We start from the raw sequence: 18780 nt of genomic DNA, 5'->3' as shown, positions 1-18780 counted from the left end.
GCTGAGGCAGCAAGGCGGAGCATCAGACTCATCAGGCGAATCAGATTCAGATTTGGCCTGTGCGGGCAGTCTCAGGAAAGATGGTGCCCACCTGCTGGCTGCACAGAGGGAGGACCTCCTCTCATGGAAAATGCCTGCTGTTCTCCTGTCCTCCCTCTGAAGCCACACATCTCAGTCTGCCCCTGTATGTCTCCAAGGCCCCCCGAGTCACTGTCCCTCCCTTGGAGCCCAAGGTGAGTGCCTGCAAGCGAGTCTGCACGGGCCATTTAAGAGGACATCTGGGATTCCTGCAGCTTTCTGTCTCACCCAAACAGTTGAAATCCCTGTTTTTCACAGCCAGATGTTGTGGGAGCTCCTTTTCCCGGCACCAGTATTCCAGGCTGGGGCGCCTGGGGTGGGGGGCTGGGGTCCCTCACTCCTCTGAGGGCGGGGTGGGGGGGAATCTCTGCAGCCGAGATATCTTCCAGATTCTCGGCCGCCACAGGGGGTTTGGGACCCGTTCCCTCCACCTCTCCTATCAGTCTCGATATGGCTGCTGTTGTATATTTTTTGTTATAGGACTTGCGTTCAGCTAGACTTAAGATGATTCTCCAGGTTGGTTGATCTATAATTTAATTGCCATTTTAATGGGTTCACAGAAGGACGTAGGCACTGTGTTTATCTACTCTGCCATCTTGGATCGCCTTGTGATATCTGAAAGGGTAGGAAATACTGAACACTCAGATAAATGACAGCTGGCCTCTGTGTCTTCAGAATTGAAGTTTGACTTGGCTTAAATGTAATAATGAAAGGGGTCTTTTGTTTGGGGAGACATTAATACTATGTTAAGTTAATGGGCAAATTGCAGCAAAATAGGACAGATAAAAATGCCGCTGAACATTAGTGACAAAAGGGAAGCTAGGCCGCACGTGTCTGTGTGCTTGACCCAAACAAGAAAGGTGGTGGGGTAAAGGCAGGGCAATACTGTGCACTGTACTTCCTCTCTTAGAGGTTAACATTAAATTAAACATGTTAAAGTCAGCGAGTCCTGTATTAAAGAATCCTGTGTAAAGATGTTTAATCCAGCCTTTTCCTACCTTCTTTCCTTTCACTTAGCTACTCTTCAAGGTAGTGTTGGATCCAATGAAAACATTTTGGGAAAAGTGTACTTAGCAAACCTCCACTTCCTTGGTATTGCAGGTGGTATTCTATTCTCCGGAATTTCATCTTTCTTCAGTTTATGGAAAGCCTACAATTCCTTCTGGGCTCACTTCTGAAATCTTCCTTAAGCCTTGCCAACCAGGGGTTGATTTACTCTCAACTATAATACTTAACCTTTACTATAGACGGTTGCATTTTGTTCCTCTCATTCACCTTAACGTTTTGGTGGGTTTTGTTTGTTTTCTGCTCTGAAATTTTCTGGTCAGTTACTTAAATAACATTGTGTGTCTCCTCAACTTCTGAGTCTCTTTAATCAACCATAAGTAATCATTACCTCAGAAAGTAAACATTTATTGACCATCCAGATTCTTATTAACAGTATAGCAGTAAATAAAGTTCTGTCTGTATGGCATCTGCATAGTAGAACATAGGGACACATTCAACAAAACACATACATAGCCTGGTAGGTAGTGACAGTGCTTCAGTGAAAAAAGAAGAAGAGCAAGGAGGCTGGTTCAGGCAGAAAGGTGTTCTTATTTTCAAAGGCCTCCATGAGGTGACATTTAAAGAGACTTGAAGAATATCTGGGAAAGTGAATAACTTTCTGGGAAGAGGGACAACTAATAAAAATGCCCTGTAAAGTGAGTGTCCTGAGTGTGCTTAGAACACAGGGAGTTGAGGATGACAGGGCCAGGTGAGCTAGGGAGAAAGTGGTTTAGGGAATATGGTTGTTGGAGAGATGGAGGCAGGGAAGTGGTTAGGGTGTTTGATGTGGAAGACTTAATATCCCAGTTATTGTTTCCTGTCCTCAAGCGTTTCTGATTTACTAGTTCAGGGGTTGGAGAAGAATTTGCATTTCTAACAAAGTTCCAAGTGAGACCTACTGGACTAGGACCACCAGAGTGGAAGCAAGGAGACTGTTAGAAGGTAATAACCTTGGTGAGAGATCATATGGGCTTAGGTTGGGCTAGTAGCAGTGGAGGCGGTAAGAATTAGTCAGATTTGGAGTATGTTTTGAAGGCAGAGCCAATACGATTTTACTGATGGATAAAAGTGTGCGAGGGTAAGACCAAGAGAGGTGTCAAGCAAGGCAAACAAGGTAGAAGAGCACATATAGGGAGGAATGTAAATTAGTTTTGACATGTTCAGTGGGATGTTCTTGATTGGCATATAAGTAAGTACAGGTAAGGAGAAGGCAAGTCAGCTATAGACAACTTATGCATGTGCCTGTGTATATAGCTAGAATCTAAAGCCAAGGAACTAGATCAGTAGTTCTCAACCAGAAGCAATTTTGCCCCCAAGGGGCTTTTCATAATGTCTAGACATCATAATGGGACTGCTATTGGTATCTAATTAGTAGAGGCCAAGGATGTTGCTAAACATTCTACGATACACAGGACAGTCTCCCACAACAAAGATTGATCTGGTTTATAAAGAAGATCCAAAAAAATGGAAGGCTATACCATGCTCATGGACTGAAAGGATTAATATTGTTAAAATGTCCTATTACCTAAAGCAATACACAGCTTCAGTGCAATCCTTATTAAAATACCCATGGAATTCTTCTCAGAACTAGAGTAATTAGTTAATCCTAAAGTTTATGGAACCACAAAAGACCCCAGTTAGCAAAGAAACTTTGAGAAAGAACAAAGTGGGAAGTATCACACTCCTGATATCAGGCTATAATACAAAGCTACAATAATCAAAACAGTGAAGTACTGGCATTATAGATCAGTGGAATAGAACAGAGAACCCAGAAATAAATCCTTACTCATGTGGTCAATTTATGACAAAGGAGGCAAGGATATACATGGGGTAAAGATAGTCTCTTCGATAAGTAGTGTTGGGAAAACTGGACAGATAAATGCAAAAAGCTGAAACTGGACCACTTTCTTACCATATTAAAAAAAACTCAAAATCGGGCTGGCCAAGTGGCACGTTGGTTATGACTTGGCTTGGGACGCCAGCTCTGAGCAGCTGGGCCCTAGTTCGGATCCCACATGAGGGCCAGTGACGCTGCGCCCTCTACAGCTAAGATGGTGAACAACAGCTCGACCTGGAGATGGGCTGCCGTGAGTTGCTGGTGACGGCATAGGCGTAGGCTGCAGTGGGGCTGGCTGGCAGCGGGCATGCGCTTTCGTGAGCCGCCGTAAGTGGTCCAGTGGCCAGCGAGCAACTGCCTCACACGGGAAGAGGACAATGATAAAACCAACATGGGCCAGTGAAGCGACGTCCTCCACAACTAGACTGAAGAACAAAAGGACAGCAACTTGTCTGTTCCCCTTCCCCGATTCCCCAATAAAATCTTAAAAAAACAAAACAAAACAAAAACCTCAAAATAGATTAAAGACTTAAATGTAAGACCTGAAACCATAACTTCTAGAAGGAAACAGGCAGTACACTCTTTGACATTGGTTTTGTTAGCAATATTTTTTTGGATATGTTTCCTAGGGCAAGCGCAACACAAAAAAATGGGACTACATCAAACTAAAAACTTTGCATAGTGAAGGAAACCATCAACAAAACAAAGACAGCCAGCCTATTGAGTTGGAGAGGATATTTGCAAATGATATCTGATGACATAGATAAGGGGTTAATATCCAAAATACATAAGGAACTCATACAACTTAACACCAAAAAACCCCAAACAATCCAATTAAAAACTGGGCAGAGGAGCGGAATAGACATTCTCCAAAGAGGACATACATATGGCCAACACACATGAAAAGATGCACAATGTCACTAATCATCAGGGGAATTCAAATCAGAATCACAACGAGATAGCACCTCACACCTGTCAGAATGGCTATCATCAAAAAACAAGTGCTGGCAAGAATGTGGAACAAAAGGAGTCTTCTTACAATGTTGGTGGGATTGTAAACGGTGCAGCCACTATGGAACAAACAGTATGAATATTCCTCTAAAAAATGAAAAAGAGTGGCCATATGACCCAGCAATACCACTTCTGGGTATTTATCCAAAAAAACCAAACAAACCCCAAACACTAATTCGAAAATATATATGCACCCTTATGTTCATTGTAGCATTATTTACAACAGTTAAGACATGGAAGCAACCTAGGTATCCATAGAGGAATGGATAAAGAAGATGTGTATATATAAACTGGAATATTACTAAGCAATAAAAAAGAATGAAGCGTTGCCATTTGCAAGAAGGATAGACCTACAGGGTATTATGCTAAGTGAAATAAGGCAGAGAAAGACAAATAATCATGATTTCACTTGCACGTGGAATCTTAAGAAAAAAAACGAACGAACAAAACAAACTGGAGAACAAGCTGATGGTTGCCAAAAGGGAGGGGAGTGGGGGTGAAATTTTTTAAAAATAAGTGCATGGATTAAAAAAAAATAGTACAAAAAAATTGTTAATAGTGTCAAGGACCTTAGAGTGGACCGAGGAGATATTAGGAGACAGTTTTGAAGTAAAGAGAATCACAGAAATGGGGGCAGTAACTGGTGAGGGGGGTGGTGGTGTGCAGAGGAAGTTGGCCTTTTTATATTCTTTTAAGATGGTAAGTACTAGAGCATGTTTGTATGCTAATGGGAATGACCCTGTGTGTATGGAGAGGGAATTGATTCCGGAGAGTAGGAGCTAATTGTTTTCTACCAAAAAATACAAATAATCCCCCAGCACTTCTTCATCCCCCCGAAAAGAAGTGTCATAGCCATTAAACAGTCATTCAACCATTCCCCTTTTCCCCCAGCCCCTCGTAACCACTGCTTTCTGACTCTGGATCTACATACTCTGGATATTTCATATAAATGGGATTATGTAGTATGTGACCTTTCGTGTCTGGTGTTTCACTTAGCATGTTTTAAAGGTTCGTCCATGTTGTAGCATATATCAGTACTTCATTCCCTTTTATGGCTGACTAATATTCCATTGTGTGGATGTATACCGCATTTTATTCATCTGTTCATGGGCACTTCCATTTGGATATTGTGAATAATACTGCTGTAACATTGTGTAAGTGTCTGATTTGACCTGGCCAAGGGTTGGGGAGGGGTGGAATGAAACCCTGGCAGGGGTTAAGAAGGAAGATTTATCAGAGCCCAAAGACTTAAGATTCACATACTTAGAAGGGTTCATAAGCTCCCCCCAGTCAGAAAAACAGGAGTGGGAGTTTTTGTCCTATGGTCACACTCCCTCAGAGTCCAGGGGATGACAAGTATAACAAGAGCTAACATTCGTCGAACAGTTAGTGTGTTAAGTTTTGGTCTCAGCACTTTGCGTGTATTATATCAGTTCTCACGACCTTATGGGGCAGGGAGTGTCCCCGTTTTATAGGAGAGGAAAATCTTTAACTGGAACCTCTCCAGTGGCGGGGAGTGGAAGAAGGCAAGATGGAGAGCCCTGCCAGAGTGGGTGGTGACTGGTATTTGCAGGATTGAGATCTTTCCCTGGCATCTGTTTTGAGCCGTTACAAACAGTTCTGGCCTGGCCCTTCTTCCTAGGTCATAGAGGCTGGGCAGGGGTGAGGTCAGGGCTGGGCGGGGAGCAGCATTCCACTGCCTTTGACCCAGGGTTACGACCCTTGGCTGCTGGAGGGGTGTTCAGGATCGGGAGAGCAGTTTGTGTATGTGTCCCCCTAGGCCGCCAGAGGGCAGTACTGGCTTACTGTCCTCCCTATGGCCGTGCTGGGGAACAATTACTCAGGTACCCAACCCCCACCAGACTCAAGGCTGTTTTTTGTTTGCTTGTTTTTTTAACAAGTATTTTCTAATGCCCCCTTACCATCCTGAAAGTGAAACTAGTTGCTAATAAAGCTTATCCAAGCAAATAATAAATATGATGCCTAACTCTAAAGGACAAAAAAAGGAAAGTAACTTGTCATGAACGAATGGGTTTCAATATGTAAGGCTTGGACATGGCTACACTAGACAAACACAATGGAGTAGTTGGATGCTTGTGCCCATTGGCGGATCACTGAACGAACAGTTACAAACGCCGGTGGATGTAGGTGTGTTGTATTCATGACAGAAATACACCATGGTTTTTCTGAAATGGTAAACAACTCTTGGTAAAGTTAAAAATGAAATGGAATACAATCGTCGCTTTATTGCAGTCTTGGAAATTTCAGTGGATATTAAAACTGCAAAAAAAAATATTTATGTATAAAACGGAGTTAGATTCTGTGCGCTCTCCTATAATTATAAACAAGTTTTTTTCATTTAATTCCACATGAATGTCTGGTGGGATATTTGAAAACCAATTCTTTTTTGTGAAGAACTGCCTTCACTGAGAACGCTGGCCTGGGCCAGAGAATATGAGATGCCCTATCTTTACCCCCAACTGTAAGCGACCTGAGAGCCAGGGCTTTGTGTTCCAGGTCCTCAAACCCTCCAGAGAGCCCCTCACAGTACCCAGCATAGACTCACTGAGGACAGCGGACTGATTGAGTCCTTTCAGTGTGGCTGGGGTGACTCATCCAGCTGGAGTGTTGACTGGACCCTACATATGAGGGTTGATATAAACGGACTCCGGGCAGAAGGGGCCACAGATAGTCTGGCCTCTACAATGTCTCAGGCAAGGTCTGTCCACCCAGAAGGGCCCTTTAATCCCACTGGCACCCCACACAAGCATTCTGTTTGTAGTTCCCACAACAAAAACTGCATACCCTTGTGAAAGAAAACAGATGATTGGTTCCAAAACTTTCTGGCCAGAGCCAGGGCCTGCAGAGTGGCTGGGTCCTGTGGCCCAAGTTAGGAGAGAGGGATAAGGAGCTGTCTTCCTGGAGCCCCAAAGGGGAAGGGCTCAAACCCAGTGCATGCTGGCCAGATTGCAACTTGCCTGGCTGGTGCCCAGGAAACTGTGTGCCAGCAATGTACCCAGCACCTCCAAGCTCCTGTGCAGCCTCACAGCCCAGATGCCACCAGCACAGGGCTGCCCATTGGAAGGTTTCGTTTCACGTCTTGGCCATAGGAGCTCTGGTGTTCCTTCTTTGCACGCCTAGTGTCCATCACTGATGGCTTTTACAGCAGGAGGGCAGATGTGCTGATCTCCCTACTTTATGGACTGACTGGTTTCAAAGGTCTCTGTAAAATACGGACGGCCAGACTGGGTCAGCGAGTCCCACGCTCACTCACTCAAGTTCCATCTTTGCAGTTTTCTTTATTTGTGAACTATTGGGTTGTCAACAAGTCATGACACATTTTTGCAACAAAAAACAGAAAAAACACATCATGACAACCCAATACATGTGCTTTTTATTACCTTGAAATGACCGAAGGACAGATTAGGAGGTGTGTGGTTCAAAATAACTTGCTGCTGAGTGGTCGATTTTGGACATGTGCTCCAAAGACTAATTTCCAAGGGATGCCAGGGATATCCAGGTTTCATTTATTTGTCTGAAGGCAGCATGATCAAGAATGTTCTAAGGCAGTGATTTCAGCATCGATCATATAATATCCTCTGATCATTTGATTGGATCATACGAATTTAAATTTCAATTGACGTTTTCCTTCCAGAGTTCCCTCTCCTCTTCTCTGAATGTGCCAGAGCATGATGCCAAGAATATCACAAATTCCTAAAAATACACCCCAACAAGCATATCTCAACATATTGTGGTTTGATCACCTTCACTAGAATTTAGGATACGGTATCAGCAAGGATGCTGGAACATGGTTTGGGATAGGATACAAAGAAAGTTATGCCTAATTCTGTTCTGGACCACTGATACGAAACTTACATTTCATTTAAAAATTTTCAAAATCGTAGCAATTATCTCTGAAAGATTTTTGTCCACACTGATTTGGATGAAATTTTCTGGAGCTGATGGGGGCTCCAGAGCATCGAACTGGGATTGCAGTAACTCAGCGGGCATAAAATGTCCTTTTCTTTGGAGTAAGCGTCCAGAGATGACCTCAAAGGACCCACTCAGATGGACCACAAGGAGCTTCACCTCAGCCAGCCTTTCTTCCTTCCCCGGCTCAGCACACTTCTGAGGTGCACCATCCTTTCCTCGTATTAAGATGTCTCTGTACACTTTCTTCAGAGCTGAACAGGCTAGAACCACATGCTGTCCTGTGGCCACATCTCTGTTAAAAAGAAAGGGAAGAGGAGGAGGTGCTAATGAATGAAGTCATTTAAAATACTTGGTGTCAAGTCTAGATTGTAGTCCAGGCCTACTTCCCTGCCAGTGGAAGGCGCTACAAAATGGCAGTTAAGTTATCAGGCAGTCCTGGCTTTGAGGTAAAGATCTTCTACTAGTTAACTGATCCATCATGGGCAAGGTGTGTACCTCCCTGAGCATCAGTTCCTTCTCTGTTAAAGGGGGCTACTCAGGGGACCTGTCCATAGAACTGTGGTAAGGAAAAAGTTGATCAAGGTGTTTGCTCGGCTCCTGTGGATATAGGATGTGGCTCAGGTGCAGCATGTTACCATTTTTCGTGCACTTTGTATATCGATATTGTTCTGAGTGCCACCCATGCTTCATCTCACTAAATCCTCGCGATAATCTGTGACTAGGAACTACGTCTATCCTCGTTTTCAGATGAAGAAACAGGCTTATGGAAGCCAAGTAGCTAACCAAGACTGGAGCTGTCTAGGTTTGTCTCCAGGACCAGACTGAATGACACGTCTGTAGCTGGTTTAAACCATTGTTGATTATTTGATAGAAACACAGCCCATTTCTGGGATCCTTTATCATCAGTCAGTTGTGATTTTAAGAGTGTATTTTTTTCTCTATACTTTCTGATGGGTCTTTTTTACTCACTGGCCTATGCCAAGGCCTGATGTTCTTACCTTAATAAAATGTCATGCAAATTGCAGAGCCATGGAATCCTGTCCTGAAATTAAAGCAGACACAAAATGACTTTGACAGGTAGTGTTTGTACAGAAATGTAGTTAATCATGTTCGTCTATGCCGAGCTCCAGAGAGATCACAGTGGTTTTGAGAAATAGGCCAAACATAGGCTTAGGGCTCAAGTCCCTGGGCAGTTGAACAGGAATTTTTCCTGGGTCAGACACCAGGGGCTCTTTTCACAATAATAAAAATTGCCCTAAAATACCAGTATGTATCTCCCCCATCTTAACATCCCTGTTGTATATATGTTTTCCCTGGCTCTGATGTGTTTACAAATCTCCTTTTATTGTATTGCATGATTCTTTAGGTGCCTTTGATCTGAAATGCAGGGAGGTAGTCAAAGAAACCCCTTATGTCAGTTATCCCGGTCCTATTCTCTAAATCCTCCAAGATCAAAACTCCCCTCAGATTAAAAGTGTTGCGAGAAATTTATATTTTTCCAAAGAGAAGATAGAAGTTTACATAGGACACCCTACAGTGTTTCACAAAAAAATAACTTTCCTGAGACATGTTTGTTCTTCTTTCCTGGGGTAAATACTGATTGGCCATAATGCATTTAAAAAAAGAAACACTTTATTATGAAAACTTTAAACAGACAAAATAGTACAAAACAAACTTCTGTGCACTCATAACACAGCTTCAACAATTTTCAACTCAATCTCGTTTTATGTCTCAACCATTTCCCCAGTGTGCCCCACTCTTTATTTTTGTGTTCCGGAAACATGATGCATTTTAAAATGTTATCGCTTTTACGTATTTGATTACTACCATTTTATTTAGGATTTTGTTGTATTTTTTTTCTTGTATAGTTGTATTAAATTTTGGTATCAAGGTTCTACTAGCCTTATAAAATGAGTAGCGTAGCTTTCCCTCTTTTGCTATTTTTGTATATTGTATGCCATATGTTATTGTTATGGAGTAACTGTTCATCTCCCCTAGAATTTATATGTTGAAGCCCTAACCCCAAAATGTGATGGTATTTGGAAGTCATTAGGTTTAGATGAGATGATGAGGGTGGAGTGCTCATGGCATTAGCGCCCTTATAAAAAGACGAGGAAGCTAGTGCACACTCTCTCCCACCAATCCCCAGGTGAGGATACAGTAAGAAGGCAGCCGGCCTTTTGCAAGCCAGAAAGAGTGCCCTCCCCAAGAACCTGACCATGCCAACATCCTGATGTTGGGACCTCCAGAACTGTGAGAAATAAATACCTATTGTTTAGGCCAATCATCTGGGCCTGGGTCCTTTTTTGAGGGGTATTTCTTGATGATAGATTCAATTTCCTTAATAAGCATTATTGTCTTCAGGTCTTCTATACTTGACTCAGTTTTGGTAACTGCAACACTGGAGACAGCAGGAAGAGACTTTTGCTGATTCTTCCTTATAGTGGTTCATTTACTTGTATGATTTGTAATTTCTGATTGTAAGCTCATCTTTAGATTTTCTTCCCTGGTGGGAGTGCTGAGTATTGGAAACATTTCCATTGGTAGTTTCATCAATTCCAGATCAGCTTTATATTTTCAATTTGGTATCTTCCATATAATGTGAATTGGGTGTAGTAAGGTCTTGGGTTCTCAAGAATGACTTTCCCACCTGTGATCCAAGGGAGACAGCCAGATTCTTTGCTGCTGCTTGAATCCAGCGAGTGGAAATATTTGTAATCCTCACTCAACAATAGTTTTCAAGACTTATGCAAGACATTCAGGTTCATCTCCATGCTTCATACAGGCTTACAGCTTCATCTCCCTCTGCACAAATGTCTCTATTTGTGCTTTAAAAGTGGAGATCAATCTCTGTGTTATTTTATGGCTTAGGAAACAAATACGTTATTTCATTTAGCTGAGCGTTGACTGTATTATTCTTTACACTTTCTACACGCCTAAAATAGTTCATAATAATGAAACAAAAATAACAAAACATGTTTGGGTGATGAGCTTTCTATCCTGTCCAAGGATATAAACCTTTATTTGAATCCATGCTTTTTACAAAAAATTGTTTTAATAGTGCAATATATGCTTTAGTCAAGAAAAAGGCACATTGGTTCATTTAGTCATAATAAAATTCCTCAGAAGCTCCACTATGAAAACTATAATTAATGAATAGAAATATAAAACTATTTAAACAAAAATAGATGCTTTCAGACTTTTGCAAAATCAGAATGTATGTTGATCAGTTTAATCACTGTGCATCTGTAAGGTCTGGGTCCGTTGGTCTCAAAAACAATGAAAGAAAGTTGGAGATAAAAGAGAAGCACTTTGTCCTTTATAGATGAAGTTTCCAAGTATTGAGTCATAATTAAATGATTGGGTTTCTTTCTTGGAGAATCACATGGGGCCACAGGGAGAAGGGTTTTTCCAAAGCAGCTCCAGAGACTGACTAGACTCCCGTGTGGAAGCCAGAATTCTCATCCCTGGTCTGCAGCAGGCCAGGCCACAGCATCACTCACCTCAGATACCCTTAAAGGCTGAGGCCCCTACAATGGATATGCTTATTGAGGGCCTCACCTCTCCTTCCTACTCTAATCCTCACCCTCACTTTTACCCTCTCTCTCTCTCCATTTAACCAACCCTAATTCACTTCTTGTACTTATTTGTTCTATGGATTATCAGGAACTTTAAACCTACTATTAGGGAAAGTGGGGTCTTTGAGGTTAGAGAGACTCCCTGAACTATGTGGCTTTGCTCAAGTGACTTAACTTCTCTGTGCCTCCCTTTGTTTATCTGTAAAATGTGGGATTATATGTAATTCATTGAGCTGCTTTGACATTTAAATAACAGATGGAATAGACTTTACTTTAAATATTACTTTTGGCTGATTTAATAATGAGATATTTATTTCCAACTTTGAATTTTTAAAAAGAGCTTTCTTTAATTCATGAATTTGGTATGCAATGGGATTTAATTCCACAAACAATGAATCCTTAATATGTGCAAAGCACCATATCGAGCATTGGGGATATAAATATGAATGGTGTAGTCCTTGTCCTCAAAGGGGCCACAGTTTGGCAGAAAAGACAGATGGGTAGATGATCAGCTAAATTACCCACAGGACAGTGATGGGGGCTAAAAGAAATATACTAAGAAAAGGGCTAGAATAGCACAGTAGCGGGGGAGAGGTCAATTGTGATCAGGCCCTAGGCAGGCGAAATCTTGAAGGATAAAGATTTCAACTGAAGCAGCACCTGTGAAACAGAGGGAAGGGCATAATCCAAGACTGTACCAAGACTCTTGAATACATGGATGAGGCACATGCTTAGCACTGGTGAACAGGAGGTGTGGACACTGATAATGTGAAGAAGGTCAGGAGAAACTGTCAGGACTATATGATCGAGACCCTGAGTGATCTGCTAAAGAGTTTGGACTTTATTGTAAAGGTATTAGGAAAGACTTGCGCTCCAAATTTTATGTTCATAATGTTTGTGGAAAAGAGAGAGAGTTCTCCCCTTTACAGAAATAGAAATTGGGGCAAGGAGGAGGAGATATTAAGATAAATTCATTCAACTTTGTGAATAGTTACTATGGACAATATAATAAATTATGAAAGTCACACACACAAAAGGAGTCATAGGGGAAAGACAGGAAACAACACAACCCAAATGGGTATCTCTGCTGTTGGATCTGATGTTCAAGGCCATCTCATTTCTGATAGTCCCTACATGCAAGGGACTGGCGCTTCCACCACCACCAGCCCAGTCTTGGAAGTCATGGGCACAAGAGTTAAGTCAGAACATCTTGAGGACAGAGAAGGATTCCTGGGCCTATGGTTTCAGTGATCTGATGGTAACATCTAAAGAAAGAAAGCATCCTCTGGAAGGGGATAATGGTTAAAGGGAGAAAGGGAGGTGGAACTCAGAGGATCAGATGGAGGTGGAGTATGTCCAGCACACTGCTAGGGGAGGCAGAGGGGAAGGAAAGAGGGGGAGGGGAGAAGGGGAGAGGGGCTGGTTTTACTTGGTGCGAAAGTGAACTTAAGACCATAGAGGAAAGAACGCATGTAAAAAGAATATGTACCCCTAGAAACATAGGGGGAAAACCTCTCAAAATTCAATCAGTAGGTATTTTTGGCAGATGAAACCAAGAGTGATGTATTCTGTGAAAGAATATGTCACCACTTTCCGAATTTCCTGTACAGGATAAGTGTTACATTTATAATCAGGAAAAACATTTCTCAAAAAAACCTTCCTTTAAACAGGCTTTGAAGTCTACTCAAGTGTTACTGTGGGCTGCCAGGACAGTGTGGGCCGGGCACATAGTGGGGCCTCACTGAATAGCAGCTTGGAAATTCTTCCTCATCATCATGCTAATAACATATCTTCCTAGACCCGTGCTGTCCAATAGAGCTTTTTTGTGACGAAATGTCCTCTGTCTGCACTGTCTGGGTTGGTAGCCACCAGCCACATGTGGCTATTGAGCACCTGTAATGTGGCACTACAACCCAGGAACTGGAGTTTACATTTTATTTAATTTAAATTAATGTACATTTAAATAGACTGAAGGAGCCTTTGGCATATTCAATTCAGTTTCTTTCTCTTCACACATCAGCTCTCTGAGCACAAAACCCTCCCCAAACCTTCCCAAGACTCTTCTCAAGGCAGAACCCCTGCCTCTGCCTAGGACTCTACTTGATCCTCATTACAGTAGCAGAGAGGGCGGGGCAGGTTGTCAGGGTGATCAGGAGGGGCATCAGTGTCAGCCCAGCTATGACCCAAACCTTCCCTCTTAGAATGGCTGGGCTCATGTCAAGACTAAACCATTTGCCGTTCTACCACTTGCCCCGTTCTGGCTAATTTGCAGTTTCTCCTGAATATATTTAGGAACTTGTTATGTTTCTTCCGGTAATTAATAACCTTGTCTTCTGTACAATAAATTCCTCTTCTGAATTCTCCCCTCCTATCCATCCTGCCCACTAACAAGCCTCACTTGAGAATAAGAGGAAGGACGTTTAAATGCCATTTTAAAGTCCATCCATTTGGGTTGCTGTACTTTGTTCTTTAACTCTTACTTGCAACTCACCAAGGAGAAAAATAACACTGGCGCAGCACATTTTACACACTCTATAGAAATGTCACACACATGTCTATATAGATACAATACTAGCAACAATAATAAATATTTACTGAATGCATTGGGTACTTTTCTGTGCATATTTTTTTTTTGTATTATCTCATTTAACCTTCTCAAGAACCCAAAGAAATGGTACTATCCCTACTTCAGGGGAGGAAAATTAGGCACAGAGAGACTAACCCATTTGTTGAAGGTCACACAAGCTTAGTGGTAGAGCCCGGTTATCTACATTATGTCTATTATCTCTAGTATAATAGCAGTATTATGTTTAAATTATTACTCTGTAATTCTTTTATGATTCACTCCTCCTATCTTCTAAAGTCAAATGTTACACACTTAAATTTTGATGGTTCAAGGCTTGAATCATTGCAAACTCAAGCAGCACTCTCTGAAACAGAGAAGTACACACCCTTAGAACGCAATTCAATTGGACCTACTAATGGTTTACTCACTCGGGTCCTTCAAGGCAGGGCACAGGGAAGAGAGTGAGATACTGGGGGCACAACTGGGCGCGAGCCAAGTTCACACTGAGGGAAAACAGCGCTGGTCTTTGGCCAGTTCCATTCCTTCCTGCCCTTTGGACACACTTGACATGTGGGCCTGGCTGGGGTCCCCGCTCACAGTTGCTCTGTGGACCGAGACCTCAACCCTGCCCTCAGTGTGTCTCCTGAGCTGCAGCTAGCTAAGCCAACGAATCCACAGTTTGTAACTCTGGCTTGAGAAAAACCCTCTAGGAAATGGCCTCATGGTGTTGCATACAGGAATGAAGTGCTAATCATTCACTCCTCATTCATTCATTCACCACAAATATGCCACAAATATTCTCTGACGTTTACTGCATGTCAGGCCCTGGGGATACACAGTGGTTAACAGAAATGGCCAAAGTCCCTGCCCTTTTGGCAGTGAAATCTAGTTGCAGAGATAAATATTAATCTAATTCTCATACCATAAATGCCACCTTGCAACTGGGACAGGGACAATAAGGATATGCTGCTATGAGAGTTTATTGCAGGAGGTTTTACTTAAGGAGGTTAGGGAGGGCTTCCTTAAAGAAGAGGCACAGGAGCTGAGATGTACAGGATGACCAGGGTTAACTCAGTGAGGAGAGGAAGGAAGCACCTTCCAGGCCGTAGGACCAGCAGATGCCAAGGCCCTGGGGAGGAACATGGCAGTAGAAGGGACTGAAAAGGGCCACTACGGCTCCAGGGGAGATAGGGAGGGGGTGCACAGCACCTAAAGAGAGTGGAGTGGGACAGGGTCAGTCCGTCCTGACCACGCACATTTAGGAGTTTAGTTGTTTGGTCTTTACCCTGAGATGGGTGGGAAATGTCCAAAGGGCCAGACTTGAATTTGCAAAGATCACTCTGGTGATGGTGGTAGGCTGATAGGACCTGGGAAGAGAAGATGAACTTCCCCATGTATGAGGCTCTCAGGGATTGCATTCTGCAGATAAAAGTTCTTCAACGAAGTGTTCTGGGGGATCCTGCCCAAGCTGGGGCAGAGGGTGGGTGCATCATCACTCCTGACGCTGAGCTGAGAGAGAAGTTCAGGGCCAAAGTTAACATGCGTGGAGGCCTCACTGTGCTCCTGGCTTGGGGAGCCCTGTCCATGAGTTATATCGTGACTCAGGAACTGAACTACACCAAGCCCTGCAAAGATCTCACCCTGTGTCACCCAGCTGGAATATCTGTGTTGGAAATCGCTAACGTTACCTGATCATTCAGTGGAATCCCTTTTCCCATCTTCACTCGATTTTCCTCTGGGTGATAGTCATCTGCATCATAGAATTTCCATCCTAGCTTTAAGAACAAAGTGAAGGAAAGGCGTATGTGGCAGGTAGTGCTGCCCACCCCTCCCCCTGCTTCACCACCAGCCAGGCCAATCCTGCAGCTGCAGGAGGGAGGTCTGGAAGGCCACTCCACATCCCTGCTCACGGGGCTCCTGCAGCTCCGTTTCTCATTCATTGCCACTGGGAACTCACCAAGGAGAAAGACTAAATTGCTCCAGTGGGTTTCACAAGCCCTAGGGAGGCGCCTATGGTGAGTTTTACAAACCACTACAGGCCAGAAGAAAGGGAGAGAAAAGGAGAGAAGCAGTGCGGCAACACAGCGGAACTCACATGTGGAAGGCATTAGAGCACGTTACCTCGGATGCCAGCAGGGAGCCCACGGTCGATCTGCGGAGAAGACACAGATGTTCAAACGACTGCCCTTTCCCGGCCTGCGTGGTGTCTCCCTCCATCCAAGGATGGCTGCCCCCGCGGTATTACAACCAATAAATTTAGGATATTGACGCAACGAGAGGCATGCTCTTGACCCTGGAGTCTACAGCATGACTTTAATTTTCTTCAGGAATTTAAATAATTACCCAGTTACCAATTTTCCCCCCCTCAAAAGCAAGATATAAGATCTCAATGAAGTCCTGAATTTCTTCAGAAAGTTTTTTCATGCCTGTTCTATAGATGTTTCTTTTTTGAGAAAAATACTGAATTAATAAAGGGATCAAACAAACCTTGAAATCATCCTCGACTCCTCTCTCTACATCTAGCCCATCGACACATCTTTTTGTTGGCTCTACCTTCAAGATACCGCCAGCATATGACCGCTTCTCTTCACCTGCATTGTTTCTCTGATCTCATCTCCCACTTAGCCCTTCCCTCTACCTAGAATGCCCTTTCCCCAGCTGTGCATGTCTCCCATACTAGAATGTAAACTCTTTGAGGGCAGGAGTTTTATCTGTCCTAGTCACTATATCAGTGACATAGTGTAAGGATTGAGCTCAATAAATATTTACTGAGTGCATGAATATCATAACCATAATTATAACCATATAAACCATCTGGTTCAGACCCTCGTCATCAGATCCAAGGCAGAGAAGGGTACTGCCCAAGCTCACACAACCAGGCAGCTAGGACTCCCCCTCATCTCGCCAGAGCAGCAAGCATACATTCTCCAATTTCTTCAACTTATACAACAGGGAGTTTTCAGACTCCATGTTTTATTTTAATTTCAGTTAAGATTTCCCAAAATTATTTTAATGTCTCAAGATTTGAGGCTAAAAAAGGCAAGAATAGTTTTGGAAAGCTAAACCTACCTACCGACAGCAAGAAAGAATGTAATAATATACACCTGACCACATGGGCAGTTCCTATAGGCCTTTGATGATTATAGTATTTTACTTCAGTTCTTTTACTGCCTCTGGTGGAAAGCTGCAGTAGCTGTCTCTCCTGACAAAGGATACAGTTACGTTTTGGTCTAATCGGGAAGCCAAAGGCTAGCGCCACTAGCCCCCAAGTTGGCCAGACAGGACTGGGCAGAGGTTTTGTGGTAGCCAACGTTCCTCTTTCCTCACAAGCCTTCAGGGACCTTCCTCCGTAGTAACAGAGTCCTTCCAGCTTTAGCTGATAAACACTGATCAGAGAAAGGGGAAAACAATCGACCAGGAAGGTTCAATTCACTTGCAAATGTAATCAGAAAAGGCCCGGGCCTCGCGATGAGGGAGCTGCCGCTCTGCCCAGCCTGACCGAGGTCGGTAGGAGCCTGGGACCAGGTTTGCTCCCGCGCTTCGAGCCCTGCACCCCGCCACCTCTTTCTGACTGACAACAGGCCCCCAAACGAGCCCTTGCGACCGCCCCAGCCGCTCCAGGTGCTAGGGGAGCCTTTTACTCCATTTGCGCCCCAGCAGGCACCTCTTTACAAAGGGCTTTCGATAGAGCCTCCCCGGGTATAGACAGTCCCGGTCTGGGACGTGGTCGCGGGCCAGGTGCCCCGGGGCGAGCAGGTTGGAAGGTGGGGAGAGGGGCAGGTGCCCCGGGCTTCAGTTTCCCCATCTGCAAAGAGGAGCGGAATCTCCCCAGGGCCTTCCCGTCGCCGCAGACCCGGAACCGAGACCCGTCTGCCCTCCACCGCCCCGCGCCGCCTCCTCCCCGGCGCGCCCCGCGCCCCCGGCCCCGGGACCTACTTCCCCGAGCCGCTCACGCCCATGACCAGCAGCGCGCCAGGCGCCGCCATGGTCCCCAGTCCGGCTTCTTCCCGGGCCCGTCCGGGGCGCCTTTCTGGCCGCGGAGGGCGGAGCAACACGCGGGCGGGACAAGTCGCCGCCGCCGCCGCAGTGTGTCCCCCGCCGCGCCCCTGCCCGCCGCCCCTCCGCCCGCTGTGCGCCCTCGTCCCTGTCGGCTGCAGGGGGGGCCTCGGCTTCGCAGGGCGTCCTCTCCGGCTCCTCCTCCACAAATGGGAATAGCTTTTATTTATTTAAAATATGACTATAAAGAGAATAAGCTGAAAATAAATTCACACTTTCCCACACCGTGTGGCCATAAGTGCCCATTCCCAAAATGATCCCCCACTCCCGCGTAGATAGATGGTTATGAGTATTGTATGAAATTGGTATATGCTGTACATAGTGTTTTGCACCCTGGCAATTTGTCACAATAATGTGAGGCAGACTTCTTTCGGACCATAGTGGCGCATGTCATGGCTTGTATGGCTCTGCTGTTTAATCCGGCTCCTGTTCTCGGGTAAATTACTGAAGGGGGAGGAGAACCTCTTTGAAGGGCCCATTTGCTTTTAAAACAATGTGTTGATTATGTGTCATTTAAAGTATTTGATTTAAAGCATTTCCAACGACATTCTGCCCAACCTTTGTTACCCGAGTTTATGTCACTTGGTGATATAAACCATAAAGCTGACGTAAAGAATTTATTTGATGAATATTGCCATTCCCCCTGCACTGACTCTGCTTTTCATACTTAGGCT

General features: G+C 44.1%; 1 protein-coding gene across 5 annotated transcripts; it reads right to left on the bottom strand.

Annotated features, from left to right (window-relative positions):
• Positions 1-7344: 7344 nt before the first annotated feature.
• On the bottom strand, positions 7345-18155 carry IDNK (IDNK gluconokinase). 5 transcript variants are annotated; one of them, XM_019628286.1, is made up of 6 exons: positions 17987-18118; positions 16172-16202; positions 15739-15825; positions 8905-8948; positions 7850-8198; positions 7345-7687 (listed from the first exon to the last, which is right to left on the bottom strand). In XM_019628286.1, exons 1-5 carry the CDS (start codon positions 18034-18036, stop codon positions 7853-7855), a joined length of 558 nt encoding a protein of 185 aa, XP_019483831.1. In that variant the 5' UTR covers positions 18037-18118; the 3' UTR covers positions 7345-7687; positions 7850-7852. The 5 variants fall into 5 exon arrangements, with proteins under 5 accessions (XP_019483831.1, XP_019483834.1, XP_019483830.1 ...); XM_019628289.1 differs by having other exon boundaries at positions 7345-8198; positions 15739-15821; positions 17987-18155; XM_019628285.1 differs by having other exon boundaries at positions 7345-8198; positions 17987-18117.
• Between the last annotated feature and the right edge of the window lie 625 nt (positions 18156-18780).

Source organism: Hipposideros armiger, unplaced genomic scaffold (genome assembly GCF_001890085.2).
Source record: "Hipposideros armiger isolate ML-2016 unplaced genomic scaffold, ASM189008v1 scaffold_777, whole genome shotgun sequence".
NCBI classification, from domain to species: Eukaryota; Metazoa; Chordata; class Mammalia; order Chiroptera; family Hipposideridae; genus Hipposideros; species Hipposideros armiger.
Note: the sequence above shows the minus strand (reverse complement) of the source record. Positions and strands in the feature narration are given on the sequence as shown.